Source organism: Hippichthys cyanospilos, chromosome 1, assembly GCF_059441005.1.
Source record: "Hippichthys cyanospilos isolate Australia breed blue-spotted pipefish chromosome 1, RoL_Hcya_1.0, whole genome shotgun sequence".
NCBI lineage: Eukaryota > Metazoa > Chordata > Actinopteri > Syngnathiformes > Syngnathidae > Hippichthys > Hippichthys cyanospilos.
Genome location: NC_142369.1, coordinates 25,345,727 through 25,358,498, shown reverse-complemented (window position 1 = coordinate 25,358,498; position 12,772 = coordinate 25,345,727). Strand labels below are relative to the sequence as shown.

General features: G+C 38.7%; 2 protein-coding genes across 5 annotated transcripts; one reads left to right on the top strand and one right to left on the bottom strand.

Annotated features, from left to right (window-relative positions):
- Positions 1 to 11: 11 nt before the first annotated feature.
- On the bottom strand, positions 12 to 7,812 carry tchp (trichoplein, keratin filament binding). Of its 4 annotated transcripts, none has more exons than XM_088402414.1 (13): positions 7,764 to 7,812; positions 7,280 to 7,474; positions 6,793 to 6,991; positions 6,657 to 6,713; positions 5,899 to 5,949; positions 5,606 to 5,770; positions 5,411 to 5,523; positions 5,269 to 5,335; positions 2,990 to 3,159; positions 2,152 to 2,233; positions 1,874 to 2,037; positions 1,701 to 1,792; positions 12 to 1,602 (listed from the first exon to the last, which is right to left on the bottom strand). In XM_088402414.1, exons 2-12 carry the CDS (start codon positions 7,468 to 7,470, stop codon positions 1,771 to 1,773), a joined length of 1,281 nt encoding a protein of 426 aa, XP_088258540.1. In that variant the 5' UTR covers positions 7,471 to 7,474; positions 7,764 to 7,812; the 3' UTR covers positions 12 to 1,602; positions 1,701 to 1,770. The 4 variants fall into 4 exon arrangements, with proteins under 4 accessions (XP_088258540.1, XP_088258460.1, XP_088258608.1 ...); XM_088402334.1 differs by having other exon boundaries at positions 7,640 to 7,795; XM_088402482.1 differs by lacking the exon at positions 7,764 to 7,812 and adding an exon at positions 7,745 to 7,763.
- Positions 7,813 to 8,483: 671 nt separating this feature from the next.
- gltpa (glycolipid transfer protein a) lies at positions 8,484 to 12,398 on the top strand. Its single transcript, XM_088424164.1, has 5 exons — positions 8,484 to 8,694; positions 10,067 to 10,125; positions 10,817 to 10,950; positions 11,067 to 11,217; positions 11,785 to 12,398. The coding sequence occupies exons 1-5, from the start codon at positions 8,592 to 8,594 to the stop codon at positions 11,965 to 11,967; spliced, it is 630 nt and encodes a 209-aa protein (XP_088280290.1). The 5' UTR covers positions 8,484 to 8,591; the 3' UTR covers positions 11,968 to 12,398.
- Positions 12,399 to 12,772: the final 374 nt, after the last annotated feature.

The following is a 12,772-nucleotide window of genomic DNA, read 5'->3' as shown; positions in this document are numbered from 1 at the left end:
GAAGAACGGTCTTTGTCTCAGTGTCAACATTGAGTTTATGGCACAATTTATTAAAATCATTGACAAATGGCACAAAATATACTCTTCAACAAGTCACAAAGATGGCACACATGGCTATTTTCATATGGCAATGAAATAAAGGTTAGGGGGCAAAATTGAAAAAAAAAAAAAAAACCTGAAACCTCGAGAATCCCTTTGCAAAACAGCTAGAAATTGATTAGTCGCTATAACAGCAGTTGAATCACTAAATACAATTCTGAATCTGTTCTGCAATCATGAGTCACACACCCTTGCGTCTTCAGATACAGTATATCCGGAGCTGTGGCGTCATCACAAGGAATACAAATAGAGGTTTCACTCTTTTGCTGAAGGTTTGAGGCGTCTGTCTGCTCATGTGTCAAAATCTCCTCAAATACAAAAACTTCGCTCGTCCTCGAAAAGTCAGCAGTATTTCCATGGTGTAGCCTGCTTCCTATAGCTATTATAACATCACTTCCGGTAGCCCGAGAGGTGGATAGAGTAACTTCACCTGCATCAAGCTATAGGATGTCCGGAACCAATCTGAAGGCATGATTAAAACCTGCTATTTTTCATCAAACTATGGTTGACAACTTCCTAGAAATATCCATCCATCCATTTTCTAGAAATATGTTGATATAAATGACAAAAGATTAACTAAGAACTTCAGCAGACCTTTGGAAATCTTTGCTCCTTTATGATTTCAATGTCACTCAAAGGGCCCGAATCAAGGAACTTTATTTTCCTTTGATGCTTTTCTAAGAATTCAATGCTTATTCTACTCCCTCAACACCAGTCCCGCTCGAGTAGGTAATACGGGGCGTCCGTTTTCGCCTCTGTAACGTCAAATGTGAGGAGGAAGGCCCTCGTACCATCCATGCAAAAACGGCCACCTTTTCCGAGGAGACGTTCACGTTTTTGTTTTACTTTCGTTTTCATTTCTGGGTTGGGGAGGATGTGAAAATGTGTGTTGGGCAGCACGCCTTCCGACAATCACCTTTCGAAGTAAATAATTCACCCGCGGGCAGAACTGTTGTTATGAACAGTGGTTTTCCAAGGGGACAGATTTGATAGGAGGAATGAGTGTTATTTTTGACGTGTTTTGCTTTGCTGGCTTTCTGGTTCATTTTGATGGCTCCAGTTATTGACTCCTTCATTCATTCATTCTGCTGAGATAGGTTCCAGCACCCCTTGTGAGGAAAAGCGCTCAAGCTGATGGACGGGTGCTTTGTGGCCATGCCGGTCGGCTTTCGAAAAATGCCATGTGGTGGGGCGCGGCTTCAGTCAGCGAGTCATTTCACTTCCTGATTAGAAATTTCAGTACTAAACACAACTCGTATTTGAGAAATAGTCCATGTGCCAAAGAGAAGATTTGATCATTTTTGGGCATATATTAAATTTTGCAACATTTAAAATATCATGTGGGCCCATTAATCGCACTGCTTGACATCCTAAAAATGGCATGTACAAAATATTAACAATGAAAATAAGAATTTTAACAGACCCTTTGAAATCAGTGCCCCCTGACCTTTCAAATCAAAGATGCTGCTCAAGGCCATGCTACTTGAGGCTTTTAATGTGAACCTGAAATGGGGGAAAGAAAGAAAAAAAAAAAGTTTAGTCGGTCTGTTTAAGTCCTAAAGGTTTCCCGCTCTAGTTTGTTCACTGTATGGTAAGCTTACATTTCTTTGGCTGATTCGCATTATTGATTATCTCTGCTGGATAGGTGATGATCCTCCTCCTGTAGTTCCTCTATCCTGCACTACTGCTCCCACTGCAGGACACACATGCAAACTGCTGATTGAGTTTCCTCATCCGTTAAAGGTTAACACAGCTGAGTAGCAATCTCCTGCACCTTTGTTTTCTATGGCACTCCTTCTGTTCCCTCTTCTGGCGTCTCAGCTCCTTCTCCAGCTCCAGTTCCTGGATCAGTTCCTCTCGTTTCCTCAACGACTCCAATTGAGCCTCGCGATTTTTCTGCATTTTCAGCACCAGCTGCTGCCGTCTTCCCCCAAGTACCTTTCAAAAAACAAATACAAGAATGCCCACTTAGCCTTTTATTACCCGGGCGTTTTTTGCGTCATGTTGTGTGATATTACTATAATAAATGTTCTTATTATGACACGGGAATACCTCATTCATGAGTAGGTCTCTGGCTTTTTTCTCTCTGTCCCATGTTGCTTCCCTTTTGTCCCACACACGTTGAGCTTCTTCTCTGAATTAGAAGGTGCATATAAAGAATGCAAAGTTTGGAATCGTTCATCCATTCGGAATTCCCGACTCCCAAATTACCGTCGTCATGTCAATGGTGAGCCCGCAGGTAAGGACGTCATGCAAGACTTTTATCCTTTCAAATCCATAGACGCTTTTTTTGTTTGTCACGTAGATGTTTTGCCTGATTGTAACTTCTTACTGGCAAGTTAAGATCTTTTTTGATCCCCTTGGAGCGATCATTGAAGCATTCGAGAAGTTCGTTTTCTTTTTCTTCCTCGTCTCTCTGGTTTAGGCTGCCATTTAAGAGTTTGATACCATTTTAGCTGAACAGCCTATGATTTTCCGCACTTCTTTGTAGGTTTTCCCCTGCTTATTTGAATCAAATCAGTGTTTTGAATGACCCATTTTATGACCCATGACCCAATGACCCATGTGCTTGTTTTATTATTGCTACTTGTGTAAGTGGAGTTGTATGTGTGTCTTTTACTGATGCCATATTACCCCGATGGAAAATTTAGGACTCTAAATTTTTTTTTGGGGTGTTGTCTATGACAAAAGGGTTAAACGCTCTACCTTTATTAAAGTTTTGCAATATGGCCTATATTGGCCATAAAATAAACTGTCGGGGAAACCATGCCCTTCAAAATGGCCATATCACTATATACAGCACTAAATAGCGGATAGGGAGTGATTCTGAACACAACCAAAATGTCTTTAGGAGCACAGATTAAAAAAAAAAAAAAAAAATGGTGCTCACCTCTGTAACAGGTCCAACTCGGCCTCCCGCTCTCTCTCAAGCTCAAGCTGCTCCTCAATCACATTTTTCATCCAGGCAGTATCAGCAAAGACTCTTTCTTTTTGTTCTCCCTCTGTCCTAACCTCTTGCTCGCTTTTCAGCAGGGCTGCCAGGATCTTATGGTCAGACTCCTGGAGAGTACAAGGGCAAACAAAGGCATACTTTATTGGCAAATTCTACTTTGGTATTTTTCATGAGCTTTGCAGCTTTCATTCTCTCTTGTGAATATACATAATTGAGTACAGTACACTTTCAATTAATAATACATTGTGTTAGACCCTTTCAGTTAATAACACATTGTGTTATGAGCCCATTTCACAAACAAGCACCACATGTTGTCAGCTGGAGACAGTTCAAGCAAAAGCTTGGTGTCAGTCTGAGCTCTAAAATGAATAGAAATTAGTTGCACCCAAGTATAAGTTGCAGACACAAACAATGAAAAATAAGTTTTGACTCATGGTCCTAAACCGCAGTACTTTTTGGGGAACAATTCATTTCCTTTAAAATAATGATCAAAACACTGATCATCAGATCACTTGATTTTTATCTACAGGTAACATACATAGCGCATGTGTGTACCAAGTGAAGATCGCGGTGGTGTATTCATGAAACAAGTAGTTCTCCACCTTTTTCAATGATGATCCCCTTGTGAAATACTGTAATTTCAGCCAAGACCCACTAACAAGCGCACGCAAATTATTTTTGAATTGGGAGGTTGAGCCGTGTCTGCTTTAATCCAACTTTGGAACTACTGTACATTTGTAGTGGTGTCTATTAACAAATACAAAAAAAAAACGCCAAAAGACAGATAATGCTAAAGAGATTGACCAATATGTTTTTTCAGGGTTGATATATTATTCGCAGTCAAGGAGGCTGAAAAGGAATATTTATTGCAGTAAGAGATTTTTTTTTTTTTAATAATACAAGATTCAAGAGTTTTATTGTCATATGCGTAGTAATACCACACAATGAAATTCTTATTCTGTTGACTCCCCCAAGCAGAGTACATTCCATAATCGAGCAAATAATAAGGTAGGCAATAAAACAAAAACATAGAGCAATGAGGGCAGTAATAATGAACCACTATTAAATGAATAGACATACATTTTGAGTATATTACAAACCCTAACCCTTAATTTAGATTGCTTGGGATTTGTCAATCAACACAGAAAACTTCTTTAGCTAATGCAATCCCTCACGCACACACTCAAGCGTGCACACACGCATATGAGAAAGCTTTTCTCACCATCCCCTCAACACGCTTTCCTGCAAACCACTAACTTCATTTTAGTCAACCTCGGTCAGCGTGATCAATCGTTGTTGAAAGAGAGAATGATGTTTAAGCGAAAATGCGGGTCACCACATTGTGAATTAGTAATGAGGTGGGTATTAGCCTACATGGTATTTAGATCCCCACTATTTACTAGCATAGGTTAGCCAACAAGGTCCAGCGGAGATTCAAGACAAGGCAATGCAATATTATTTATAGAGCCCATTTAATACACAAGGTACTTCAACATGGTTAAAAGGGTTAAGAGGTTCAGCGAGCTTCTAAATTGTATGTGCAAAGCATTAAACGTGCGCCGGTTTGTTAATCTACAAGAACATTGGTAGAATTGTCACAATTGTAACATATTTAATTATTTTTGAATGTTTATGAGTAGGCATGGGACGATATCAGAATCTGACGTTATGATAACCTTGAACAAAAATATCACAGTATTGAAATTACAGCTGTAAAATGTTTCATTTCCAAATCTTTCAGTTTTGTTTATAGTATAAATGCACTACAATATTTTGAAAGATGACTGATTTGAAATTAACTGCCATGGAGTGATAGTAGTTTAATTCAAATCAATCGTTCAACTACTACGTGAATTAATAAATAGCAATCATAGCAATGTGGATTCTGTCATTTCATGTCAATGGGAGCTTTGTTTTCGAAAGCCAAAAAACTCCCAGACTGGAACCGATAACCATTTCAACTATTACAATCACTTAAAGTATCAACTTGTCACAGTATTCACTAGCTACTCGTTGTTTGGCTTCAAGACTCTTTTTCTTAGCTGTCAGAAGTTGTGTACAAGAGCCCACAATATGATTAAACTCTCTGGGACAGGGTCATTATCTCCTCTCGTTGGGAGCAGCTCACAAACAAATAAATTATTCAAGTGAAAATTATAAGGTTTAATAAGGCGTAATAGTTACAACCTTTTATGAGCCGCATTTTGAAGACTCACCAGTTCTTCCTGCACCAGCTGGGCTCGTCTCCTAAGCTGAGCTCTATATTGTCGGATCAGGAAGTTCCTAGTTGGAGAAATATTCAAAAATCTTATTCTGCCACCAGCCTGAAAACCCTCGCATTGAAAGAGGTTTTCTTACCGCATTTCCACCTGCTGGCGCCTCTCCTCAAATTTTCTTCTCTGTGCCTCCAACTTTTCCAGTTCCCACAGCTTGACCTGCAAAGCTTCTTCTTTCTTCTTTAGATGAGTTGCCTTGGCCAGAAATGTTTTTTTTTTTTTTTAAACTTCAACTGTACCATTTTTTCAACATCTGCTTTTGTAGATTTTTGAATACCTCTTCTTCCATTAACTTCAGTTCTTCCATTTTTTTGTGAAGTTCTTGTGATTTCTCACTCTCTTCAAGTTTCCCATTTTCCTCTGCATGTTTGATTTTCTTCAGGTCTTTTTTTCGGTTTGTCTCGCATTCAAAGTGATGCATTTCCGCTGCTTCCACTTCTTGCTGCATGTTTGATAACATTACAACTTTAACAACAAACTACCTTAGCAGAAATGATGTGGACATATTTTGGATATGAAACTGAGCTCACAAATGACAAGAAAATTTGTGTAATAACTGTGTCAATTCACCTTTCCTACCTGTTTCTTTTGAGACTGTTGTACTTGTAATGGGTTAACAGCCTGTGAACAAATTAAATGCAGACAGGAACTTGAATATCTCAATAGAATACATATTTAAAGAAGTGAATGGCAAAACTCATCATGTTTTTCATTTATAAAGCAGAGATAGACTGTTCATCATAGCCAGGGGCACATGCTTTGTATGATTTGTGGTTTAGGCAGGGACCGATAACCGTTTTGATGATATACCATGATTTTAATACTCACGTTTGTTTTAAACCATCTAAATGTGCCATATTTAACAAAGTTCTTTGTCCTCCCGAGTAGTCAGCCTTAACGGGCAACTGCTGTGTGCACCTGCAACCTATTCTAGTATGTGAGCACTCCTCCGCTGTTCACATTACACATCACTTTACAGCTGCTGTTGTCCATATGATTCATGCATACACTTATTGTTGAGCTGCAGGTTTTGCTCGCTTAATGTTTGTTTTGATTTTATTTACATTTAACACGATAAATGTTCATTTTAATTAATGCAGTTTTATAAAATTTGTTTAAAAATATAACTTTTTAATGCCGAAAAAAATGTCTATTTAGGAAAAATATTTCAAAATGATATATTTTAGAGCTGTAATTTTGATGCCGTGGCATTGATATTTTGTTCGAGGTCATCTAACCACCAGAAACTGATTTCGGCTCGTGCCTGGTTATGTAACGACAGTCAATAAAGTCTAGGGATTGTGTGTTTTAAAAAACAAAATGTCTACCTGTGGCAATTTGAGGTTGTCGCTCTCACGGTTGTCCTTCAGGAGCCCCTGTGATTTCTAGGAGTACAAGACAACAATAATAAGCTTGGCACACAGGCACAAAGGATACAGTGCGCTTATAATGGACTTACTCTACCTTTTTCCGCCTCACATCTTTTGACAGGAACAGCGGCTCTGCCTTTTTCACCACCGCAGACTTGGGAGGTAGCACAAAGCCTTGCTCCGCATCCAGTTGCTTTTGCTCCTCTTCAAGCATGTGCCTGAGTCGCATCCTACGTTGTTCCAGATTGATCATTTTGTCATCCGCCAGCTTCTGTTCACAATATGCTGCCATACTGGCAAAGCACAGTCGTACGCTGATTACCTCAGGCTTCCATGGTTTCAAAACATACTATGTTGAACCGAGGGCACGTGACCAATCTCCCCACTGCTTATCACCAGATGAATTCGGGCACATAACGAACAGATAATCATTCACCCGACATACATGTTTTTGGAAAGTTGGATGGGGGGGATTTGGAGAACCTAGCAAACCTTGACGACACGCCTCTGCATGGTACAGTTTCTTCATATACATTTCACACAATCAATGCAAAGAATGACAATTGATGGGCGCTGTCCACCTCTGCTCGAAGGAGTGCCGGGAGGTCCACTCGGTGTAGAATTGATTGCGAACATTCTGTTCCCTGAAGTACTTAGCATGGAGGTCCAACTGCTCCTGTCTGTGAGATTGTTGCTCCTTCTTCCAGGCCAGCTGTAGCCCCAGCGGTAATTGGCGAATGGGCACATATGAGGGAAGACTCGGCAGAGCCATGGGCCTGCGAAGACAAGCTGGTTAAACGACAAACGCTACGCTGGAGTCGAACGATTTCCTCGCTCCATTTACGTGACGTTGCTTGTTTGGCTCGCAAACGCATCCAACAGATAACCGTTAGCTAATCACATAATTACCAAGCACACCAAACATGAACTCATATTCTCACACGTAGCTAGCTGAAAAAGTCCGGTGGTATGAATGTCCTCATTTAACTAAAACCCAAGTTTTCTATTAAAACGCAAAGCTTTAAAAAAAAAAAAAAAAGCGTTACAGTGGTCATTCGTTGTTACCGATAGTAGCTTCTCTTTCCACTTCCTGGTTACTTGCCGCCACCACCGCACTACGGCAAATCAAACAGAACAAATGTATTTTTTTTTAAAAAAAAGGGGTGGGGCTTATTTTCCACATTAGCAGAAAAAGAATTTTAACACTGACCATTTTTCATTTTTTGGGGGGCCAGTGCTTGTCAATTATTTTGTAGAAAGCCCCCCCCCCCCCCCCCCCCTCCCGAGAAAATAATCCCCTCTCCCATTCGCTTCGGCTACTATAAATAAGAGAATTATTTAATGAATATTATAGACTATAGGCCTACCTAATTGTATTCTTTAACAGTAACAAAACAACCATAATAATCGACTTTCTGCAATTGTCAAAATTACCTTTTAGGTTTTTTTTCCAGTTAGTCTGAAGCTGAATGAAATTATACAGCTTCAAAGTGCCTGAAATAAAACAGAAAATGGTACAAAATATTGTGCAGGTTTGACATGGATTTGTCTGAAGTAAGGATAAGGGTTAGTTTTAGGCAATCTGTTGTGATGTTGAGATCGGGTTGGGGCTTGGAAATACATTATGACAATGGTCATTAAAACAAGGTGTGTGTGTGTGTGTGTGTGTGTGTGTGTGTGTGTAGGTGTGCGTGCGTGTGTGTGTGTAAGTGTGCGTGCCTGCGTGTGTGTGTGTGTGTGTGTGTGTGTGTGTGTGTGTGTGTGTGTGTGTGTGTGTGCGTGCGCGTGTGTGTGTGTTTGCATGCACTTGATTATGTGTCACCCAGTCTGGTGGAGGTCACTGTAAGTCTATCAGTCTGTTGCATTCACTTCAGTGCGGACAAGAGACAAGCCATGACTCTGCTATTGGAGCACCAGTTCAGACCACTGCCAGCTGACAGACAAGTGGAAACCAGACCTTTTCTAGAGGCTGCATCCTACCTTCCACCATTCTTTGGTATGTAGTATACTACCATGCATGTACCAGCGGTATCTTCTGATATCCGGCAATGTTTCCCGTCTAGGCCCAAATTTTGTAAATTAACTCATTGTGAATATGATTTTGCAGTACAGCGTCAGGTAATAGTTAACTTTTAAGCACCAAAGCAGAAAAATTGCACCAAGCAATATTTACACAGTAGGCCTTCATCTCTACCCTTTGTCAAGCGGCAAACCTTTTCAAAAGAAAAAGAAAAATACATTGACAATAACTCCGGTGCCTAAAGGATTAACTTAAAAAAACATTTTGGCTTTCAGGTTCTTCTGACTTTCATGTCATAAATTTATCTAAACGGCTTCCTTTTCTCAGTGGTTTCAACAGGTTTGTTTGTTTTTGAATCCAACAACAACAACAACAACAACAACAAAAACGTTGTAGGTTACATTTCACTTCATGTCAACTTTTCCCTAATTGTTTTGTCATGCATAATTTAATTCCCTGCCCTGGATTTGAAGTTGTGAAAATGATTAGTATGGTGTTGAGTTCCGCTTGCCCATTCACCAGCGCAGGGCAGCTTTGTGCCACTTCATTCTGTATTAATATGCCAATGGTTCTCTATGGAAATTGCTATGTGAAACCTTTTAGAGGAACCAAATCTACTGTCACTATCGAACATGTTTCTTCTTGTCCTTCTTTGTTTTTGCTGACCCAGAAATCCTTTGGCCATGACCCATATTGGCTCACTTAGCCATGAAAGCAGGATGTAGCTGGCACTGTCTGGTACATTCTCATTTGTTTTGAGGGACTTTGCTGGGCACATTTGAGTTCCTTCATGACTTTAAAACGGCCTGTGGGCCGAGCAAGCGCCATGTGGGTCCACACATCTCATTATACACTTTCCTGACACCAAATACTCCGCCTGTCTAGTAGCCTAATTAAAGAACAACAAATGATAGTACTGTACTAATAGGTCTTTGAAAAGAGTCACAATAGGGGCTTCATTCTGGGGTTGTTATAAGGTTACTCACGAGAGTCTTCTGTTTGAAAACTTTCACCTGAAACCTTACCTTATTTTATTCAAAATGTCGGTCAGTGGTTGATTTTTTATTTAATCGCTCCTAGATTGTGTATTTGTTTTTGCATTTATTTGCGACATTATCTTTTAAAAGCCATGTGAGAAATAGTCCAATATACATTTTTCATGGCCTCATTAAATATTTTATAGTTGGAGAACAATTGATTTAAAAACCTTTATTTTTTCTCAATGTTGTGTGCAGGACCATCAAAATAATCATCATGATTTTGTAATGATATTTTTTTATCATGCTTTACGATTGAATGCAAATTGCAAGTTTATTTAGCTAAAGTTCTGAATACTCTTTCTCCCTAGACTGCCTTGGCCCAACAATTTTTGCACCAATCAAGTCTGACATAATCGCTAATATTACAGTAAGTACAAGTAAATGCAAACAAAGTAATATACTCAACTGCTGCATTTCTCTCACGGTCATAACTTTTCAGTGAGTTAATTTTAGTTTTACTTACTTTGATGCTTTAGATCAGGGGTGTCAAACTCATTTTTATCATTGACCACATTGTAGTTTCTGTCTGAGGCTGTATATATATATATATATATATATATATATATATATATATATATATATATATATATATATATATATATATATATATATATATATATATATATATATACATATATACTATATATATATATATATATAGTTTTTTTTTCCCCCGGAACATTACATCTTGGACACTTCTAATAATGTGTACTGTTGCATATTGTACATATACAGTGGGACATCAATATTGTTGAACCGAAACCTCTCCTGTCCAAATTTGGTCATGTTTGAATGTTTCACAAATGTGGTCAGTCTCTGTGTGGATCTGATATTTTGCTTGATCCCAAATATGATGTGAATGATTCAGCAAACATATTTTTTCCTTCCTTAAAAAGGAAGTTTTTTTTGTTGTTTTTTTTTTCTTCCTGAAAAATTATAGATTTGGAAGGTTTTTTTTCTTCCTGAAATATTATAGTTTTGGAGATGGACGGCAATATTTGTCAGATATTTGTCACATCATACAACACAATAAGATTTACTTGTGGTCAAATGTTTAGAAAATCAAGGCAGTCTACGATACCAACCCAGGACGCTTCAGGACCCTTCAGCAGATTTTGGAGGTCGAAAAGGAAATGTATGGATCACAATGGCCCAAAGTTGGCGCCACGTTGGCACTTATGTGGCTGAAACGGTTTGTATGTGTGAATTATGTGTAAATATTATACAAATATAATAATACAGTATATGTAATAGGATGGTATTCCTGTGGACACTGTCTGTGCTCATAATCTGCTTCCATACCTCAAGGGGCCTTCGCTTTATCCAAGTGTTCCTTCAAAGCCTGCTTGATGGTGAAAAGGATGAAAACAACCCGAACCTCATTCGAGTCAACGTGAGCAAAGCATATGAATTGACACTGAAGCGATACCATAGTTGGTGGCTTCAACAGCTTTTCAGGGTAAGTTTTGACTCGTGACACAAATGTATTCACATAAAGGTATCAAAGCAGTAACAAGTCCATATGTAGTCCATCCATATACAGTACATCCATTCTGTAACACACTCGTACTCATTAGTTTAATTGTTGAGCTGTAGCCTATTCATGCTCATTATCACATTCACAGCTATCAATAATTTAGTGCTCACTTACCGTAACATGTTTGCTTTTGGAATGCAAGCATGCAAGAATGCAAGCATGTTCCCCATGCAAGCAGGGGAACACGAAATCTAGAGGGCCTTAGCTAAAATTTTAACCTGGCAGTTCTCAACTGGTACACAGTCTCAAGTAACCCCATACATTCATATATATCGTTTCTTTCACAAACGACACCCCCCAAAACATGCCTTTACAATCAATTTTGATAGATAGAAGCAAATGCAGTGCATCATGCTGTCAGCTGTTTCAAATGTTCAGCTTTTAATCTTGGGTTGGCTTCATTTGGTTGTCACATGGGTGGGGCAAAATATTTACAAACACCTGTATTTCGACATCGCAGCAAATTGACAATTGTCTTTGCGTCCATAGGCGGCTATGTTTGCTGCCTCATACAGATCAGACTTCCTCAAAGCGCTCTCTAAAGGCCGTGAAGTCAAGGAAGAGGAATGTCTGGAGAAAGTAAAAAAATTCCTGATCAACTTTTCTGCCACAGTCGATGCAATTTATGAGCTTTATAATAAAATGAATGCTGATGTTGACTACAGAGTTTGAGTGTGAAACAATCCGTTGTCCTTCTCTGATACGCGTTGTTTACACTTATATGGTCTTAAACAAGTGAAGTTATAACAAATGTGCTGCTTTCTGTTCACTCTTGTGTCTTTGTCTATCACGCTATCTTTTTGCTGCAGGTATTTGAAATGTCGGCAGGCTCTCATTGATATCTCCATGACTTGCAATGCCTGAATATATATGAATGTTGTAATGTTCTTCAAAAAACATTTTTTTTCCAAAAACGACTGTCGTGTAATCAGCATTTTATCACAGCTTTTTGGGCAATTTGCAAAGGGACATTTTATCCTCTTACAAATCACCTCTTAGAAATTTTAGTAAATCCCAAGTCTCAAATTGCTTACTGTGAGTTGAAACTTGTTTGTGCAAAACAGGTACTATATTTGCATGCGTGCACACTAACAAATGTACAATAAAAAATCCCACATTCTATGTGATTTTGTTCGTTCATTTCACTTTTGTGTGTAAATATTTAATATTAGTGCAGTTTATCTGTTGGTGAGTTTTTAAACCCCTTTCATAAGATTGCAAACATGACATTTGTCGATACATTTTTAGACGAGGCCTGAAAGCTATTCAACATTGTTTGCTCATTTTTCTGTCTAGTCTATACAAAACTATGTACACAAGTAAGGGTATACTTTTCACTGCTATCTATAACTAATTGAGCACTATTTGTTCTGTTGTTTTGTGTGTTCAATCAAGATGGACACGTTCTCTCTTCAATCCTGATGATCATGTAAAAAAAAAAAAAAAAAAAACTGTGTCCGTGGATCATTATTATTTT